General features: G+C 61.8%; 1 protein-coding gene across 1 annotated transcript; it reads left to right on the top strand.

Moving 5' to 3' along the window:
• Positions 1–16,307: 16,307 nt before the first annotated feature.
• Positions 16,308–20,159, top strand: ALX3 (ALX homeobox 3). The gene is made up of 5 exons (XM_052698022.1): positions 16,308–16,412; positions 17,869–17,896; positions 18,352–18,632; positions 19,105–19,181; positions 19,591–20,159. Exons 1-5 carry the CDS (start codon positions 16,308–16,310, stop codon positions 19,940–19,942), a joined length of 843 nt encoding a protein of 280 aa, XP_052553982.1. The 3' UTR covers positions 19,943–20,159.
• Positions 20,160–20,708: the final 549 nt, after the last annotated feature.

Raw genomic sequence — 20,708 nt, forward strand, 5'->3', positions numbered from 1 at the left:
ACGCAGGCTTGACTCATCGTCACGGCTGCACGTCAAAGCTGGGGGGGCAACCTACCCTGCCCCCCCCCAGGCTCTCCGAGGGGGCCCTTGTATTAAAAATAACAGCGGAATAAAAAAGAAGGGGCGGGTTTCCTTCTGCCCACCTCGGTGTCTGCATCAGGAGCCCTGAATGAAAGGAGCGGCCTCAAAAGTGCCCTCCATCCTCCCTCCTCTCCTCGTTTTGCCTTTCCAGGTGGGCTTCCGTGGTCCCTATGCCCCCACCGGGGGGGGGATTTGGTGTTTTGGAGTCAAGGGGAGGCACCGCGTGGTTTATTGAGAGGAAGGAAAGATACGGGCACGACCGCCTCTTCGGGGCATGCAAACATCACACCCAGCTTCCGTCGTAGGTTTAATTAACCGCAACCACTTAAGCTGCTTTGATGCTGCGAGGAGTCGAGCAGAAAGCCCGGCACACCTGAAAGGATCGGCCCTGCCCTCGGGAAGCAGCTAATTGGGTTCGCCGGGAAAGCCAGAACCCGTGGGGCTGATTATGGGGAAGAAGGACTTTTCAAAGGGGTTCGTGATCGGTTCAGGGCCTGATAGAAGTGACTCACGAACGGGCCCAGAGACACAAATTCAGCCCGTCCTCAGCAGTGCAGCTTCTCCAGCCGACATATCGCTGGTGCAGGGGGGCACTGGTACCCGTATCCATGGTGCAGGGGGGCACTGGTACCCGTATCCAGCTCCTGGTGCCCATGAGAAACCCCAGCAGGAGGAAAAACACCTTCAGAAGAGGAATCCTACGGAGGATTCAGACCCGCTGCCCCAAGGCGCAGAGCTCCAGCTCCCGGTGTCTGCTCACCTTCCCAACCCCCCGGGCCGTTTCCCTTCGCAGCCCACGATGGCAGAGCGATCCATCCTCCCATCTGAGCTCCCCCCCCTTCCTCCCCAGCTCTCTCAGCCCTGTACTTTTCCGCGGGGAGCAGCCTGGATTAAAGCAGTGTGCATGAGTAATGCCTCTCGTGGAGGAGCAGCGCCCCGCAGATCCGGCGGAGGGCTCATCCCGTGCTCCGAGAGCAGCGCGTTGCCAGCAGCGTTGGGGCAGCAGCCTATAAATATCCGCCCACATCCACCGCTGCTGCTCTCATCTGACCCCGATCCCCGCGTTTTCGGCTGCCATCTGTCACCATAGCGATGGAATGGCGGGGGCCACCAACCCCTCCATCTCCCCCCCCCCCCCCCCCGCCAGTCATCCGAGGTCCCAGCGCTCGGGGAGGCACTTCAAGGATGGCAAATTGTGGATGGAAGGGAAGGAAAACGCAGAGGGAGGTTGAATGGGAGCGGGTGATGCTGCGGGGATGCAGGTGCCGAATCTCACCTGCAGAGCGGTGCAGGCAGAGAGGTGGGGGGAGCACGGGGGTGAGAGGACCCCCCGATGCAGGCAGAGCATTGCAGGGATGCTGGCAGCAAGGGGAGACGCCTTTGGCCAAAGCAGGGTGAGGGTGGAGGGGATTAAACGGTGCGAGGAAGCGTGGTGAGGAAGACGGTTTTTCCACCTAAGCTGTCGTGCCGACCTACATTCAAGTGATAATAATCTAAGGGGATAATGCCCTCTGGTTTCTAAATATGCATTTCCCTGCAAAGCCGTGGGCTGTCACGGCTCATCCACGGCCCAGAGCTGCTAACACAGAGGGAAGGGATGGAGCCCGTGAGAGCAGCGGCCCCGCTGGCTCTGAGCAGAGGGGTTTGAGCTCTGCCGTTGCGTTTCCCAGCCGAGCATCCTGGAGGCCGAGGGATCCGTCCTCCTGCCGCTTCACTTTGCTGCTCCTCCCGCAGAGCCGTGCGCTCTGGCTGGAATCAGGGACGTGGAGGCACGAGAGGAGGCAATTCAGGCACAGCCACCACCGCCCCAGTGGCTGCAGGTGGCACTGCCCATCCTCACAGGGACATCCCCGCCCGAGGGGGAGGGGACACACGAGGTGGCCAAGGCCAGCACAAGCACAGGGGCCACCTCCAGAGCTCCTGCATGCAGCCCTTGCGCTCCTCAACCCCAGAGCACAGCGGTGACCCCGCGAAGCACCGTCTCCCCTTTCCAGGGACTCCCCCAGCAACGCGAGGGCAGAGAACTTCGGAAGGGACAAAGGAGCAGCGCGGCTCTGCCCCTCCGTGCTCCCATCTCATCCCTTTTTCCTGCAGATGGAGTTGGACCGATAGCCAAAAAAGTCGGAGAGGGGTTGCGGCAATAATCCGCGTCTGAGTGGCAGAAGCAAAAGGCGCTGATTCACTCAGCCCTGGGGGACGAGCATGCAGGGAAGAAAGGGGACCCTGCACAATGGAAGGAAAAATAATAAACACCAGCACAGGCGCAGGAATGAGAACCATGTCTTGCTGCCCCTGGGCGAGGGCTCCGAGCAGCGGGACGACGCGCATGAAAGCTGCTGCTGCTCCCGTCTTCTGGTCTTAATTTTCTCTGCATGCCGAGCTGCCATCGGATCCCAAGCACCCGGGGTTGTGTTGTGCAATGGGAGGAGGCTGCAGGCAGTGGGGCTGTGTTTCCCATCCCCTCGATGTGAAGGGGGTTGTGGGGAGGGGGGTCGGACTGTGGATTGGGGCTTGGAGCGATACCAGCTGGGGCTGGGGGGGTTCTGGGGGGCTCCTCCTGGAGCTCTGCTTGTCCATTTACCCCCCACGCACCCAGCTCTGTGTCCCTGTGAGGGGTTTGGGGTGAGGGGTTTGCGGTGGGGCAGCCCCACACGTAGGTGCCCATCACTGAGGCACAGACCCGGATCCGGTCCAGGGGGTGTGGGATGGCCTCAGCAGTGCCTGCAGTTCCCGGCCCCATGGGATCCTCCATCATTTTGTCCTTGGAAATGGAAACAAATCCATTCAAAGGGCTTCAGAGCTGCCGGTGGCGGGGGGTTGTTCCTGGGGGAGCGCAGACCCCGTGGCTCCTTGGAGGGGGATGTGCCCCCAGATCCCAAAGGATGCTGCTGCAGGAGAACACAGCCCAGCAGGGAGGGCATTTGCTCCCGCATCGCCTCGCACTGCAAAAATTAGGACGTGGCTCATTGCTCCTGTGCTCATCCCTGCCTTCCAGGCTCCGAGTGCCCAAACCAGCAGGGTCCGCACCCCAATGAGCATCGTCCCCTGGAGGGGCGGGGGGGAAAAGCATCGCCCTGTGCCAACACCGCCCTGCTGGGCCCCATCCCCCCATTGGATAAACAACCCCAGCGGCTTGGCAGGCGGCGCTCAGCTAACGAGCGGCAGCCCGGTGCCACCCAGCCGGTCCCCGCCAGCAGCCGCTGCCACCAGAAGTGACTCCCGGGACGCGATACGGAGGTTGATGGGGAGCAGCTGGGAGCGAGCAGACCGCCCGCAGCTCCGCCTGCAGCCCCACGGCCGCTCCTCCCCGCCGCCCCCAGCCTGGCACAGCCCCCCTTCCATCCCCCCCACCTCCAGGGCACGGGGGGAGCCGGGCAGTGGGCAAAGCAGAGCTTCCACCGCGCGGCTGCGGTGCGATTTTGCCCCTGTGGGTGGATTTTAAGCTCTGCTTTTGACGTCACGCCTCCGTCCCCGTTTCCTCCGGGTGCCGCTTTCTGCACGGCCCCGATCCTCGCCTTCAGCCTCACCCCGCGGCATCGCCTTCACGGCGCTCTGAGGCTGAGCAGGGAGAGGGTCGTCAACAAGGGAAAGGTGGAATCACGCGGGCTGAGGTGGCCGGCACTCAGAATCCGACCATTGGCCCCAAGGGAGAGCAGAGATGGCACTGCTCTGGAAGATGCTGCCTGCCCCCTACCCCCCAAAACCCCACTGGGGGCCAGACTTCATCCCCTCCATCCCCAACCCCACGGGAGCTGCTGACAACTGGCAGAACCTCCGTCCTCCTTCCAGCCTGGGCTTCCCCAGCAGCAGGATGCGGGCAGCCGGGGGAGGAAGGAGGAAGAGGAGCAGGAGGAGGAGGAGGAGGAGGAGGGCCGTGGCAGCGCGGCCGTGTGCTGTTCCAGCTGGGGAGCGCTGGGCAGCACCGCAATCAGCGCACGCAGGGCTCAGCGCTCGCACATCGCGTCCCAGAAACCGCCGCTCTCCATCTCCGGAGACGTTTCACCATCTGAGCCCGCAGAGCAGAGCAGAGCGGGCCGAGCACCAGACCCGCCTCCCCCGGCTATTTTTACCTGCAGTTCTTTCTTATCTCACCCCATGGATTTCTGGATCTCGGTGCATCCTTCCCCAGGGGAGCACAAGGTCGGAGCATCCCAGCATCACCCCTCTGTGACCCACCAGAACTCCCTCCCTCACCCCCTCTATATTCAGCTTTACCCCTCTGAGCCCACCCTGCCCACGACCCCCAAGGGGAATTTCTGCCTTTCACCCGGGGGGGGGGGGGAGGACACCTCAGAACCCAGCCGAGATGGACAGCAGAGGGACTTTGCAGGCTGCAGAGCTGGGAAAGGTCACTTGGAGGACTAAAAAGCCGATCATCTCCCATCACAACGTCCCACATGGAAACAATCATCCCCAGGAAGACAAGCAGGTTTGGTCCAGGCTCCTCCCCCCTCGTGCCCCAAACCCCCTGGACCCCCTCCTCCCCACGTGTGGCATTTTGCTGTGTTTTAAGGGCACAGCTGACCCCAGGATACTCAAAACACTGCTGGAGAAATGGGGCTGGATGGCACCCCATGCCCCTGCTGTGTTCCCACCCACCCAGAGAGACAGCCCCTCTATAGCTGGCACGGACAAAGGCATCTTCACCCCGTTAACCCCCCGGGGCTCAATTCTTGCCTCCCATCCATCATCACGACAGGGCTGGTTGTGTTACAGCAGGGCCAAGAGGAGGAAGCAGGATGGGGAGAGCTTCCAGGAGCGCGTTTGCTCCCATGTAGAGTTGAGCTGTGGGGGTGCAGCACAGGGATGGTGTCGGTGCCCCCAGGATCACAGCTTAAGCCCAGGCACCTCCTCAAGCCCAAGAGCTCAGCCTGCATCCCGAGCCCCCCCTGCCCACAGCCTTCCAGTCCCCATCCCATCCCAATCATCCCATCCCCATCCCGTCCCCTCCCAGCTGTCAGCACGAAGTGCCACTGCCAAGACAGCAGCTCTGCATTGTCCAGGTCAGAGCTGAGCGCTGCCACCCGAGGGGAGCGTTGGATACACAACAAAGTTGGCATTCAAAGAGACCCCGGGGAGAGGGGGGGAGGGAGGTTGGAGGGGGAAGAGACAAAGAAGCAGAGAAATCAGCCCCCTCACGATAAAACCATTAATCTTCTTGAGCTGGGATGACTGCCATCGTCCCCCCTGCGGGGCTCAACCTCTGCTGAGTGACACGGCCACCATCCCTGAGAAAGTGACCGTGGAGGAATGCAGCCGTGCGGGGGTCCCTGGGGGGGGGGGGGGTTGTGTCTGGGATGGGGGGTGACACAGGGACTGCGGAGCCTTTCGAGGCACTTTCCCATCAGATGTGGGTGCCCAGCATTTACAGCCCCTCCAAGAACGTTCTCAGAGCTGGAGCTGAGCGCACGAGGCACAGCCTGCAGGGGGGGGGGGAATGATTGGCAAAAACCTCAGGGTGGGGGGGGGATCTCCAGACCCCAGGCTCTATGCCCACCCCCACTGGGGGCACCCTGTGTGTTCCAGCCCCCCTCTCCCCACTCAATGCCTCCGTCTTTCCAGGAAGATGAGGGCTCTCCTCTTCTGAGATGAACAGATAAGGGTTGGGCTTTCTACCCAGAAACAGAGGCTGGGGGTGCAGGGAAGGGATGCTGGGTGAGGGGGGGGGGCTTTGCATCACTGGGAAGTCCTCAGGGGAAAGCCAGCAACAAGAAGAACAAGAGGAGCAGTGGAGGAGGCAGCAGGGAGATGGGGAGATGGGGAGATGGGGAGATGTGCTGCACCGACCATCTGCTGCCCTCCTTTCTGGTCCAGTGTAGGAGCTGCCACCAACAGGGGCTGCCACCAACAGGAGCTGATTCCCCCCCTGCAGGGACAGGATGAGACCCAGACCAGCAGGTGGGGAGGTGACAGCCCAGGACTTCCTGCCTGCTCCCACCTCGACCCCCTCAGCTCCCCATGGGGGTCCCCATCCCCGTGTCCCCCATGGGTGGCTCTGGGGTGAGCTCAGACAAAGAGAGATCCAAAAAAAGTCTGGGCCTTATTGAAAAATAAGGAGAAGGACCAAATCCCTGCGCTTCCCAAAGCCCTTTTATCCCGATTTGGGGGGATGAGCACAGGAGGGAGCGCTGAGTGGCCAGCAGTGATACACAGGGCTGGGCATTGCCTCCTGTGATGCTGTCCCCATGCATCCCAACGGCCCCTGAAGGACCCACATTTCTCACAGCCCTGCTGCACGGCTCCCAACCCCAGCACCGACCCCTAGGGTCTCATCTCCATCCCTTGCTGGTGTCCCTGAGTCTGGTTGGGATGGCATGGGGAAGGAAAAGGGTTTTATGCCCAGGGCTGCAGCGAGCAAAACCCAAAGCTGGGGCTGCTCTGTGGGGGGAGGTAATGGGTTGAGGGGGATTTGAGGAAATTGGGAGGATCCGTTGGATGCGATCGCTCACCAAGCAGCTTACAGCAATCAGCTTAAGGCGCTAACGAGGAAAAGCAGCTGATGAAGGAAGGCAGAGCTTTAATCTTGCTGCAAATCTCTGCCCTGTTGTTTCCCCATCCCTGTACAGACCAACACAGTCAGCCCCGGGCTGGGGGTGTGGATCAGCATCATAGGGAGCCTGGGGCTGGAGGGGTTCTTTGGGAGCCTGCATTGGGTCGGTAGGAAAGGCTGCAGGATGCAGGAGGTGAGGAGGGGGCTGACAGAGGGGGCTGTGGATGGATGGAGAGGATGGGGATAAGCCCAAGGCAGGAATTTGGGCATGAATGGGGCGATTGGAAAGAGCCTGAGCAGAATGCAGCCGAGCCAGAATCCCACAGACAGAGACAACCCTCTTCCTATCTCATTTCACCAGGTAATTGCCTCTTCCAATTACACAATTAGCGCGAGCAGAGGTAATTACAGAACGGAGGCGTATAATCGCGCAGCGGCTGCTGTAACTCAGGAGAAGGAGGGATGCTGGTGGGGAAATCACCTCCGAAAAGGGGAAATAGGGGCAGCCCCGTCACAGCAGGGTGAGCGATGGGGCCGGGCACCGCCAGCACTTTGGCATCAAGCTGTGTTAATTATTTTAATGCACACAGGTCTGGCTGTTTCTTCCTCCCCCCTCGGCGCAGGGCTCGGTTTGCAGCGTTCCTCTGCAGGGTCAGAGCTGAGTTGTGGTCACGCAGGGGGAGATATTCACAGCCTGTGAGGATGAACTGAGGGCTGTGAGATGGAAGGTGTTCATTAAGGCCAACGCTCTGAGCAGTGTCCCTGTGCTGATCAGGTGCTCCAGAAGGTTGTGCGATGCCCAAAGCAGACGCCCTGCTCCAGAGATCCTCAAAGCCTCCGCACAGCGCATGCATCCTGCAGGCATTTGGGGCTGGAGGACCCATTTCCCTTCCATTTTTCTCCAGTTTTTCCAGGCAGGATCCCGCTGGAGCTGCTGACATGCTGCAGGGGGGAGGACGGAAGGCAAAACCACATCCTTGCAGCAAAAGGCATCACAGAGAGGGACGCCAGGAGATAGATGCTGCAGCCCCAAACCTGGCCATCAGTTCCATCTATCCCACCCCATCCCATCCCCATCCCCATCCCCATCCCCATCCCCACCCCATCCCATCCCATCCCCATCCCCATCCCCATCCCCATCCCCATCCCCATCCCATCCCATCCCATCCCCATCCCATCCCCATCCCATCCCATCCCATCCCCATCCCCATCCCATCCCATCCCCATCCCCATCCCATCCCATCCCCATCCCCATCCCCATCCCCATCCCTATCCCCATCCCCATCCCATCCCCATCCCATCCCCATCCCATCCCCATCCCATCCCATCCCCATCCCCATCCCATCCCATCCCATCCCATCCCCATCCCATCCTCATCCTCATCCCCATCCCCATCCCATCCCCATCCCATCCCATCCCCATCCCATCCCATCCCATCCCATCCCATCCCATCCCATCCCATCCCATCCCCATCCCTATCCCCATCCCCATCCCATCCCCATCCCATCCCATCCCCATCCCATCCCCATCCCATCCCATCCCATCCCATCCCATCCCCATCCCATCCTCATCCTCATCCCCATCCCCATCCCATCCCATTCCCATCCCATCCCCATCCCATCCCATCCCATCCCATTCCCATCCATCCCATCCCATCCCATCCCATCCCATCCCATCCCCATCCCATCCCCATCCCATCCCATCCCGCTGGGGTCCCGATGCCGGCGGTCCCATGTCACTAGGGGGCAGCGGAGCATCTCTGCGCCGCTCTGAGACCCCCCCCCAACCCCTGGGGGCCGCCCCCATCGCTCCCATCGCAGCCGCGATCCCGGCGCTTCCATTGGGACGAGCGGCGGATCTCAGCGCAGCCACCAGGCTCCGGCGTTGCCCTGGATACGGCCCGTTTCTTGGCTGAGGCCGTATTTGGGTGGGAAAAGGAGGATTTGGGCTGCTTGGCAGGGTTTGCTCCTGAATCAGCCCCAGCGCCGCGCTCACGTGCGCTGCCCACGTTTCCAAGCCCGGCTATGGGAATGGTGCAGCACCCAAATTCCCCTCTCTGCCCCACAAAGCGCCCACCGATGGGGTCGGCACCCCGTGTCCCAACATCACAGCACTGTAACGGGGCGCACAAGGGCAGCCGCCCGCTGCTGCCGGCCCCACAGCGGGCCCACATCCCCATGGGCACAAAGCGACCCCAGCGGCCAACGCCTGCGCTGCCAGGAGGGGAATCCCTTCAGCAGCATCTGGCAACGGGGAGAGCAGCCCCGGTGTGTCGGCGTCATCCCTTGGCCGTGCGTCGGTTTTGCAGCTCTGCTTTTGAAGCTGGGACCCACGGCTGCCCGTGGTGAAGGAACCACAGCAAAGCCTGAAAGAGGGGTGAAATGAAGCCGCAACAAACCCGCAGCTGTTTGCTGGTGCTTCAGCACCCGAGGGCTTTTCCCCACTCCAAAACCAGGCAGAAATCAGCGCGCTGAGCTCCAGCCTCAAAGCAGCACCGAAGCTGCTCCCGTCCTCCCGCTGCTTTCGCCTCTGGGGCAGAGAGGGAAAGCGGTGGGACCTGCTCAGCTTCAGCTGCGTCTGCACGGCCTCCCCGCAGCCTTTCCTGCCAACGGGGCGTCACATTTCCACGCTCAGAAGGTCTCAGAGGGGGCTGCAGGAAATTGGGGCTGATGGGAGACCCCGGGAACCCGCAGTGCTGCGGGGAAAAGGAGCCGGGAGCTGTCGGTCACCCCGCATCGGGACGGCGCAGTGACTGGGAGCTGCTCAGGGTGGGACCAACCCCCGGAGGAGGAGGAGGAGGGGGAGGAAGAGCATCCCCGTCTGCTCCGTATCTCTGAAAACAACGAACACGGCTCTGTCTCCGGGTGTCCCCGCGCAATGCTGAGCGGAGAGGAGCCGGCAGCAGCGTCGAGATCCTGGAGATGAGCGTCGCTTCTCTGCGCCCACCGCGGGCACATCGGGTCTGGGACGTCGGAGCCGGAAGGAAATCGGGTTGGGAGGAAGGGCTGCGTGCCGCTCCCGCACCTCTGGGACGCGTTTTTCTCCCCATAGCAAACGCTCTTCCTGCCCTGCTGCCATTCAGAGATGTTCCTGCTGCTGCTCTGGGTTGAGAGACAATAAATCAGCGGTGGGCAGAGCTCCCAAAGCTCGGCGGTGTCCCTGCTGGGGTGGATGGAAGGGTTTCAACCCACGAGACGTCACCTCCTCTATGGGACCTGTGTGTCTCAGGGGCTGGATGGAAGGAGTCAGTGGGTTACTGGAGGGCACACAGGCAGGAATGGGGGCACGCTGCAGCCCCCCCTGTGCCACAGCCCCGCTAACAGCCGTGACTGCATGAGAGGAAATAGGGTTAACGCCAGGGGAACAAGAGCTGAGCTCAGGGTGAGGGCACTGCGTTCGGTTCCCTGGGTGCCAGGTGGGCCCCATGAACACCATTCCTGGGGATGGGGCAGCATCAGAGTCCCTGTGCCTCCGGGAGCTGCGTCCTGCTGAGCTCTGAGCCCCGCTCTGCCCCCACTGCGCCCCACACCTCCTCCCCTGCCCCCGTTCTGCTGGCCCAGTTCTGCTGGTTCACCTCACTGCTGAATGAGGAACGTGGGGGTGAGACCTCATGGCAATTGCTCCCATGGCCCCGTCCCATAAAACATTCATTTCTTCCCATCACCTGAAATTCTACGATCCCAGGTCTCCAAACCCCACGGAGCACGGAGTGTCTGCAGCTCCAGGGCCGCTCTTAGCAGGGGAAGGGAGCTGAGGAAGGGCTGATCCCGATGCTTTCTTCCTCCCCAGTCACTCTGAGCTCAGAGGTTTAATGCAAAAATGCTGTGAGTTATTTCAGGAGCGGGAGGAAGACATCTTTTACTCCAATTTGGCAGGGGTCGCCTGCACTTATTGCTCAGAGCCTCCCCCCTGCTGCTCCCGAGGCTTTGAACCGGTTCAGACCCCATTAGAGGGGTTAACCAACAGCAGAGAAGCGTAGGTTTAATATCAGAGGGAGTGAAGGGAGCCTGCTGATGTTTGGGTCCGGGTTCTGTGGGGTGCTCAGGCCCCCCAGCATGTGGGTCTGGTGGAGGGGAGCATGAAATGGGGGAGCGCCACTGCTGGGAAACCCCCAGGCAGGGAGAGCTCAAGTCATGCAGCTCTGCCAGCCTCAGTGCCGCCACATCTCCTGCTGCTGTGCTTGTGCCAATTAGCTTGCTCAGAGCAATTAATGAGCTCCAACACCTCCAGCCATCGCCTTCCTGTAGCTGCGTGGAGAGCAATGCTCACCTCCGTTATTGGGCTGAGAAAACGAGCAAGGATGGGGACTGGAAGGAGGGAGAGCAGCGCTCCAAACAAGGCCCTGCAGCGCCCTACAACTGGCCTGGGTTCCCAGCAGGGATTCCTCCAGCAGCACCCAGCAGAGCCATCAGCTGTGGGGCTGAAGGCACGTGGAGCCCCACGGCACGGCTGTGTTTCCTAACACAAGGCATCCTTTGAGATAGGGAGCAGCTCGCGGCTCCTCGCGGGGAGATTTGCAGTTGAAAGGTCAAAACTGTTTCTGCTTCTCCTTATCAGAGCTTCCCGAGCCAAAGGAAACCTTTCACTGCAAGGGTCGGGCAGGGGGGTCACAGCAGGGACACGGAGCGGGGAGCAGCGGGGCCGGAGATGAGGCACTGATGGCAGGAGGTGGGAAGAAACCCTGCAGACAGCAGCTCTGCCCGATCCCCAGACTTCCAGCCATCCTTCCACCACCCCAGCGCAGCCCTCGGCCCCATCTGTAGGGAAATTCAGGGCATGTCGCTGGGTTGGCCCCACTGGTGGTGGCTTCTCGGCTCCGTGTCCCTTCCAGCACCTCTGGCTTTGGTTTGGTTTGCAGCACGGACTCACAGGAGGGCATGACTTGGCTTCCAGAGCTCTGCACAGAACCCCTGGAGAAGGACAGAAGCAATGTTTGATTCACACGACTGAGGTCTCCTGAGCTTAAGTGCAGTCCTGGCACCGGGAGATGCGCTTCTCCGCAGCCAAGGGTGTCCAACCTGGCACAAATAACGGGGGGCCAGAAGCAACCTCTGCTGGCAGAAAAGCATAAACACTGCTGGAGACTCAGCCGCCTCCTTCTCAGATCTCAGTTATCCTCTTTCCACCTGTCAGCCCATCCCTCCACCTACCCATCTATCCCTCCATCCTTTCATCCCTCCTCCATCCTTCCTTCCATCCCCAAGTCCATCCATTCCTCCATCCCTCCACCCACCTCTCTCTCCATCCACCCATCCCTCCATCCATCTCCCCCCATCCCCAGCAGCAGCTCAGTGATGCCGGGCACAAGGAGCCCCAGGTGGCCCATCTGGTTTCCCTGCAGCCCTCACAGCATCGTCACCTTTCATTCATGCTGACAGGTACAGGATTACTGCCAGCCCGCCCTGATGTGAACGCTTTGATCACGGGAGCTCTGTGAACTCAGGGTGAGGAGAACATCCAGGGCACCACCACCGTGGTCCAGTGAGGCACCAGCACAAAGGTGGGACCCCCTGCTGCTCCTCAGGGCCAACTGAGCATCACCCGCACACCACAGAACCTCTGGGCGTCCCCAGCCCTCCATATGGCAAACAACCAACACTGCTGTGCCGTGCCTCAGTTTCCCCATTGGAAAAGGGGAACGTTTGACCCCACACCAACTGCAGAGACCACCTTTATGCAGCACATTCCTCCATCCCTCCATCCCTCCCTCCATCCCTCCATCCCTCCATCCATCCATCTCTCCATCCATCCATCCATCCATCCATCCATCCATCCATCCATCCATCCCTCCATCCCTCCATCCATCCATCCCTCCATCCATCCATCCCTCCATCCATCCCTCCCTCCATCCCTCCATCCATCCATCTCTCCATCCATCCATCCCTCCATCCCTCCATCCCTCCATCCATCCATCCCTCCATCCATCCATCCCTCCATCCATCCATCCCTCCATCCCTCCATCCCTCCATCCATCCATCCCTCCATCCATCCATCCCTCCATCCATCCATCCCTCCATCCCTCCATCCCTCCATCCATCCATCCCTCCATCCATCCATCCCTCCATCCCTCCATCCCTCCATCTCTCCATCCATCCATCCCTCCATCCCTCCATCCCTCCATCCCTCCATCCATCCATCTCTCCATCCATCCATCCCTCCATCCATCCATCCCTCCATCCCTCCATCCCTCCATCCCTCCATCCCTCCATCCCTCCATCCCTCCATCCATCCATCCATCCATCCCTCCATCCATCCATCCATCCCTCCATCCCTCCATCCATCCATCCATCCATCCATCCTTCCATCCATCCATCCCTCCATCCCTCCATCCATCCCTCCATCCCTCCATCCACCCCTCCCTCCCTCCACCCCACAGCTCACCCTACAGCAGTAACACCGTACAGCGGTGCCCCCGGGGACGGCTGCCTCCTCCCCCCCACCCACCACCAAACCCCGATTGCTTTCAGGTGTCGGCCACTTCACAGCATCCATCTTCCCCCCGAGGAAGGAGGAGGTTTGGGGGGGGGGGAACCATTTCCAAGGGCTAAACACAAACCAGAAGGCAGCGCTGAGATTTCTCCATCCTTTCGGGACACAGCTGCTGATTTTTCCCTCTCCTTTCTCCCCACAAAGTTTCTCCCCCCGTTCCTATGGAGCTGCCCATCAGCCCGGGGGACTCCTTGCATTTGCTGCAGACTTCTCCTTGCCCAGCAATGAATATTCAGCTTACATTTTAAGGGAAGAAAAAGCTTTCTGGTGCTTTTCTGGCTTTCCATCGCGAACCGTGGCTCCCAGGTTCATTGGGATCAGGGATCTGCAGAGCAGCTCTCGCTGGGACTGCGGTGTGAGGAGCGCCGCTGGGCTCATTTACGGCACAGGGCTTCGTCCGTCCGTCCGTCCGTCCATCCCGGTGCGTATCGCTTTGCGCATCCTGGAAGCGCTCTGTGTGGGGATGGGAAGCGTCCGTCTGTCCGTCCCATGGGGCTGGGAAGGGCTTTGGTTGGGGTTTGGGGTTTTCCTTGGGGTGGGGGGGGGGGGCTGCAGCCCGGCTCTGTGTGACAGTGGGGCACAGCGCGGGGTGCATCGGGAGCAGCGCCCCGAGGGCATTTGCACCCACACAGCTCCCATAGGGAGCCCTTTTCCAACCTTCCTTCGGTTTGGTTTATTATTTTCATTATTATTATCATTATTTCGTAATTATTTTTACTGTTCTGCTTTCTATCGTTATTCGTTTTAATTCTTTTCTTTCCTTCTTGTTACCTCGTCCGAACAGCTCCGTTCAAACCCCCCTCCACCCCCCCCCCCACCCCCCCATCAGACCTCGGGCTGCACAACGGATCTCTGCTTCTTTGCATCACAAAACTCTGCCGGGATGGGGGAGGGAGACCCGGGGGGGCTGAAATGGAGCTCACAGCGACCCCATCGCCGAGCAAAAGGAGGAGGTGAGGAGCCCCACTGTGACCCCCCCACAGCCTGCTTGCAAAACAGGGGCTGGATGCTGCACGCAGAGCTCAGCGCTCCGACAGGACGGATCTGATTCCCCCCCCCCCCAACCCCAAAAGAAAAAAGGGCCTCTGCAAACTGAAATGGATGCCAAAATTCAAGAAAAAATAAACAGTTTGTGCATTTGTGCAACAGAGCCCAAGGCGCTGCTGGGTTTTGTGTTGGGTTTTGCGTCCCTGTTGGGTTTTGCCTCGGGCTCACTGGCACCACAGCAGTGCCAAAGAAACCCCCAAACCTCAATGCCACGCAACCCCCAAGCCGCGCCCGGCCCCGATCCCCGTGTGTCCGTCTGTCCGTCTGTCCTTCTGCAGCCCCAATGCTCCCATCCGTGTGTCGGCGAGCTGCTCCGTCCCTGCGCGCGGCCACAACGCGGCCCCGTGCAGCTGTGTGCGATGGGGTTGGACTGAGGGGATTTCAGCACGGCGTTCAACGGGCAGAGGAAGGCAGAGGGGCTCCTCGGTGTTACGTGAGGGCTGTGAGGAGGGCTGAGCTCGGAAAGAAAGGAGTGGGATCCCAGTGCTGCTCAGCGCTGCATTGCTGGGCTGCACAGACCCCAAATACAGCGGATTGGGGGGGGAGGGGGGGTGGAACCCGTTGCCATGCGGTGGGGATTGCTGAGCTTGGTGGCACTGCGCAGTGCCCACGGGTTTGAGCTGGGAGACAACATGGGGAACCAATGGGACACGGGCAGGGACATCCCATCCCCCCCCCCGGCCAGTGAGACTGAAACCGAAACCAGAACGTGGTGGCACAGCGAGCATCCCACATCCCAGCAGCAAAACCGGGAGGGGGGCACTGGAACCAATCCCCCTTCACAGCATTCGGTGACACGGAGTGACACAGCATTGCATAGGGGACAGCAGCGGGGCTCACAGCCCCTGCTCTGCGATCACTCACAGCGCACAGCGAGGAGGGACAGCCGGATGGGAGAGGGCAGCAGAAGAGGGAAAGTGTGGGGCAGCTGAGGGGGAAGAATGGGGCATGGGTGCAGCAAAATGAGCTGCAGCCAAAGCACAGCCCTGCAGCCCCACAGCCCTGCAGCCCCACAGCCCTGCTGTGCTTCCCTTCCTTTCCAGCTGAGTGCTTTCTCCAGGAGCTGCTGTTGATCTCAGGCAGCAAAGCACACCCCAACTGCCCCGACCCTTCCAGTAAAGGCACCAGCATGCTGCAACGCTGCTGTTCTGCTGCTTACCACCCCCCAGGTCCTTCTGCACACGCTTTGCTGCTTTGATGCAGCTCACCCCCCACCCTTCAGCCCCGTCCCACGGCACACAGCAGTGCCCCGAATCCACCGAAAGCTCTGTGCCGCCCAGATGGGAGAGCAGCAAATCGTGGCGCAGAGCGTGGCTGCAGTGTGGGGACCCCCGGCCGTCTCTCTTTGGCTCTGATCAGCCCCACTGTGACTCTCAGCCTTCAAATCACCAAATCTGACCCCTATCCCATCCACGATCCCCATCAAAGCCGTGCTCCTTCAGACCCAAACAGCCCGAGTGGCTCTGAACCACCGAGGGCAGAGGGGTGAGAAGGGAGAGATGGACTCCGACAAGCTCCGGTTGCAGCAGGGATAGAGGAGCTCTGCCAGGCATGGAGATGCGAGTCTGGCAGCGCCGCATCATGGCATCAGCACCAAACTGATGCGCCCAGACCTCAGCCCCAGTGCTGGGGAAGGAAAGGCCGCAAACAGCAGCCTGGGGAGAGGAAGGGACACGGGAAGACGCGGGGAACAGGGAACGTTCCTCCCATCTCCGGGATGCGGAGGGCCTGGGGTCGAAGCTCTGCATCGAGGAAGGGCCCTGGGCGTTTCCTGCTGCTCAGGGACTGCAGAGGGGAGGCCCAGAGCCCGCAGCCCCTGTCCTGGGAGGGATGGATTTCTGCTCCCGGCCGACCCCGCTCACCATGGGGGCACTGAGGGCTGCGGTGGGAATGGGGGGCAGCGGAACAGAGGGTTAACGCTGCGGGTGGAAGGACGCACGTGACCGAGGCGGTGGAAGTGGGTTGGGGTGGGAGTGGGTGTGAGTGCGCGGGGGTGCTGGGCGAGCCCTCCCTTCCAACCCCATATTTCCCCCCCCCCCCCCCCCCTCCTCCCCGGCCCCACACAAAATCCCGCTCCCCGCCGTCCCTCCGCTCCCTCCAACCTGCAGCATGGAGGCACGGGGCTGCTCTCCTTTCCCCCCGACCCGCCGGGCCCCCCCAGGACCTCCGCACACCTCCGGCCCCTTTGCAGCCGGCACACATGGGGACCCTCCCCGCCAACCTCCGGACAGGGCAGAGCCCCGCTGCCTGGGGGCCGCCGGCCCGGGCCCCCTCCTCCACGGGAGACCCTTCTACGGGGCTGCAGGTACTGGGGGAGGATTGGGGTGGCGGGGGGAGCCGAGGTCGAACCCAAAGGCTTTGCTTTCCCGATCCGCTCCTGCCCCTCGCCGCCCCGCTCTCCCTCCGCTCTGCGCTCCCTATCACCGACGCGGTCCCGCTGTCGCGACACCGAGATCGACCCGATGGGCTCCCGGCGATGCGAGAGGAGCGCAAAACGCGGCCGCGGATGGGAGCGGGGATCCGCCCGGTGCCCGGATCCGCCCCAGCGGGACTCTCCCCCTCGTTTCTCGATCTCCCCGAGCGCTCCTCGCTCCTTCCATCCCCGATAACACCGTCGGAGGCCCCGAGGGCTCCGCTTTGCCCCGGCCCCGTCAGACCGCTAATAGACCGAACAACGAGGCCGAGCGCGACAGGAACCCAACGGCACCGGAGGGGGGGGGAGCGCCGCTTACCGCTGCCTGCATCCTCCGTCCGGCCTCGGGAGCCCCGCAGCCCCGGCCCTCCGCTCCCGGTCCCCGCGGGCGCTGCTCTCCTCCCGGTGATGCTGCAGCTGTTCCGCAGCTGGGGGCAGAGCCGTGCGGGGCGGTGGGTTTGGGGTGTCCACGTTGTTCCTTTCTCCCCTCTCACCCCCTTCTTCTGAACCGTTCACGTTCCGCTGCACCCCGCTGTCCCGTTCCCTTCCTGCTCCTTTTAGGGCCCTTTATTTATCAGTTTCCATCGCAGCCCTTTCAGAAAAGGGCAAAACCCCCCAGAAAGGCCCAAAGCCGCCGCTCAGAGCTCAGAGCTTTGTGCAGCCCACGGTTCTCCTTCATCCCCCTTTTCCCTCTTTCCCATGGCGCTGCGTTCGGGTTTTTGCCTTCACCCCTCTCCACGTCCCCTCATCGCCAGCAGCAGCGGCACAGCGCGGCCCTCCAATCGCTCAGCCCTCCAGGAGCACAAAGCTGGGGATCCCGCAGCCCTTGGCTGTTTTTTGGGGGGTACAGAGACCACTCGGAACCGAGGATAGGGGAGCAGCTCCCCCCCCTCCCCAGCCCCAGATGAGATTGGGCCGTTAATTCGAAGCAGCTGCCCCGCAGCTCGCGGCTGCGCGCCGTGACCCCCAAATTGCCTCAATTAGGACAAAATAATAATAATAATAGCCGTCATCATCATCATCCAAAGGGAAGGTCTGGAAAATGCCACCTTGGAGGTGGGGTCGGGGGCTCAGAACCTCGTGGGGGTGTGCAGGGATGGGACACAGGGATGGGACACCAGGATGGCCCCCTCAGTAGCCCTGAGGGCTGGGCTGCGCCCCACACAGGGGCTGAGACCCCCAGGGATTCCTAATCTCCACCTGCTGCCAGCCCAGGCTGTTGGGCTTGGTTCTACTGGGGAGGGGGAGACACAAAGGAATGCAGCTGGGGGGGCTCCTCCATAGGCAGCAGAGCCCCCAGGTGCGCACAGCAGGGCTCCCCACACTGCTCCCCCCCCTTCTCCCCCAGGTTCCCTCTGTGAGTTCTGCCCCTCAGGGTGAGCCACCACCCGGCCCCATCCTCATCTGCCCTCCCCTCCATGGGACGAGCGCCTTTCAGTGGGGCTGGGATGGCAGTACTTGAGAACAACAGGAGGGACTTGACCCCCCAGAGCACAGCCTAGGGGGGGCACAGCAGTGGGGAGGGGGGGGAACCGCCATGTACAGAGCTGTGGCTCCATCCTCAGGGCTGCACGGGGAGAAAGGGATTGCATTGGAAGCAACGAGGACAAGATTCGGGTTTGCAAATGGATTCCTGAGAGTCAGGGCTGCAGAGAGACACCATGACAGCCTTCGAGATGCGCACCAAGCGGGGGTCCTGCAGCTCCCCTCCCCTGCCCTGCCCCCCGTACCCCCATCCATCCCATGGGGTGATGAGGAACCCCAACCTTCATCCCCCCACTGCAAGACCGGCGGCTCCATGCTCCCCTAACCCCCCACCTCTCCCCTCCAGGCATCGAGAAAGGCTGCAAGGCCGAGTGCCACGCAGTGCCCGCTGCCTGCCGCCCCACGGCCAAAGCCCCACTGCTGGCATCCCCCCCCCTGGGCAGCCCCCTGCTGCCAGAGCCCCCTCCTCTGGGTAGGAGCAAGAGCAAGAAGCGGAGGAACAGGACGACCTTCAGCACCTTTCAGCTGGAGGAGCTGGAAAAGGTCTTCCAGAAGACTCATTACCCCGACGTGTTTGCCCGCGAGCAGCTGGCGCTGCGCACAGAGCTGACCGAGGCCAGGGTGCAGGTATGGGGCTGGGGGACCCGGGGGGAGGGATGCCTTCCTCTGCCTGAAGAGGGGGATGCTGAGATCCGAAAGGCGAACTCACCCCATTGCCAGGGGGTGTTCCATGGCCTGGCCTCAGCTTTTCCTTTGTGCCATCCAAAGGGCAGCGAAAGAGAGACAAGATGTGGGGCAAGAACCCAGCTCGGGGCATGGGAAAGCAGAGGGGCACGCGATGGGGAGGGCAGGAAAAGGAGGGAGGGCTTCATTCACCCCCATCCCATGTCCTCCTTTCTGGGGGAGGATCTGTCACGGTCCCAAGGCACAGAGGGGACGGGCAGGAGGGTGATCCCAACCCCGACAGCCTCACCCTACACCAAAACCAAGCACAAGAGGAAGGGAACACAGGCCTGGCACCCGCCCTGCATGGGCTCTTCCTGCTGGGACAGGCGGGGGGGGGGGTTCCCCAATCCTCAGCCCCCACCTCTGCCCCCAGGTCTGGTTCCAGAACCGAAGGGCCAAGTGGAGGAAACGGGAGCGCTATGGGAAGATCCAGGAGGTGAGAACCCCCCCGTTGCACCCCCCTCACCGGGCCCTGCAGTCACAGCGCCCCCCAACAAGGCTGTAGAGCACTTCACCTCCTCGCCTTGCTGCAAAACTGCCTTTTTTTCTTTTCCACCAAACACTAAAATGCATACAAAGAACCTCAAACCAACCAGCTCTGTGCCCCCCCCCCCCCATCCGCTGCTCTCTGACTGCCGTGTGGCACAGAGGCAGCAGCAGCAGCACCAGAACACGAGGCTGGGGGCTGCCACGAGGGTCCCCGCACCACAAACCTCCCAGGTCAGTGCTGCCAGGAAGGAGATCCCCATCAGGATCTGCTCCCCCACCCAACTGAAGGAAAGCAAAGATGGCCCTTGGTTGCAACCCTGTGGGCAGGGGGGGAGGCGATTCAGGATGCGGGGTGTGGATGATGATGCAGCACCCACTCTGGGGTCTTGGCTCCTTTCTTCCAGCTGCAGAACAACCTGTGGCCGAGCTCTGGCAGCCCTGCAGGGCCCTGCCTCGTGCCCCCCGACAGCGTGCCATCGCCGTGCGTGTCTCCGTATCCCCACACTCACAGCAACATCACCAGCTTCGTGGGCATCCCTGCCTCTCCCGGCCACCCCCCCGGCATCAACAGCCTCTACTCCCTGCACGGCCTCACCCCCCCGAGCCTCAGTGCCCCCCAGTTTGAGTCACAACCGTCGGAGAATGACTACAAACCTCCCACCCTGGTGACGCTGCGGATGAAAGCCAAGGAGCCGGGCAGCCTGCTGGGCTGGGCCACGTAACCCCTGCAAGGGACACAGCCCCCAAGGCAGCGTGGTGCATCCCTCCTGCATCCCAATATTGCCGCAGCCCGGCCCTCTGCATCAGGAAGGAAGGGGGGTGAGGGGAGCAGAGAGCAGCGCAGAGCAGCTGGGATCTGATGGAGGGCGCCGTTGGCTTTGCCCAGCATCTGCACCACGGGGGCGTGGGGAAATCACCCCCAAATCCCATCTGAGGAGCACACAGCATCCCAGCACCCATCCTGAGCCCACGTCCTGGGGCAGGGCGGCTGCGTGGGGTGAGGGGAATGAGAGCTGGGAGAGGGGGACCGCCGGGGAGAGAGGAAAGGCTGAGGGCAGAGCCAGCCCACCTTGTCACAACGCCCACCCCAGGCTGAAGGAGCCCTCAGAGCTTCCCTGCACCCCACAGCAAAACATCAACCCCACTCTGCTGCATCCCGATGGCAGGCATGGAAAGCGGGGAGCCCTCAGGGAAGGGCCCAGCCCTCACCACCAGCCCCATTTGGGTCAAAATAACACCCCAAACCCAACAGTTTCCGTGCAAAAGCCCCACAAACCTCTCAGCAGCCCGAGGAAACCATGGGCACGGCCGGCGCCCCGCAGGGAACGCAGCCCCATGGGGAGACCCACGCTGCTCCACAGCCCCCTTCCCCCCCACAGAGATTTTGCTCCCTTACAAACAATAAAAGCACACTTTTAGGAACCTGGTTTCTCCCCCCGTGCTGCTGCCATGAGGCTGGAGGGACGCAGACAGAGGCGGGCCGCGCTC

Source organism: Tympanuchus pallidicinctus, unplaced genomic scaffold, assembly GCF_026119805.1.
Source record: "Tympanuchus pallidicinctus isolate F22 unplaced genomic scaffold, pur_lepc_1.0 scaffold32, whole genome shotgun sequence".
Taxonomy (NCBI): domain Eukaryota; kingdom Metazoa; phylum Chordata; class Aves; order Galliformes; family Phasianidae; genus Tympanuchus; species Tympanuchus pallidicinctus.

Bases quoted from the DNA above. Each gene is read 5' to 3' on its own strand.
- ALX3 (XM_052698022.1), top strand. From the start codon at position 16,308: ATGGGGACCCTCCCCGCCAACCTCCGGACAGGGCAGAGCCCCGCTGCC. The intron at 16,413-17,868 runs GTACTGGGGGAG...CTTCTCCCCCAG, and splicing joins ACCCTTCTACGGGGCTGCAG to GTTCCCTCTGTGAGTTCTGC. The intron at 19,182-19,590 runs GTTGCACCCCCC...ATGATGATGCAG, and splicing joins CAGGAGGTGAGAACCCCCCC to CACCCACTCTGGGGTCTTGG.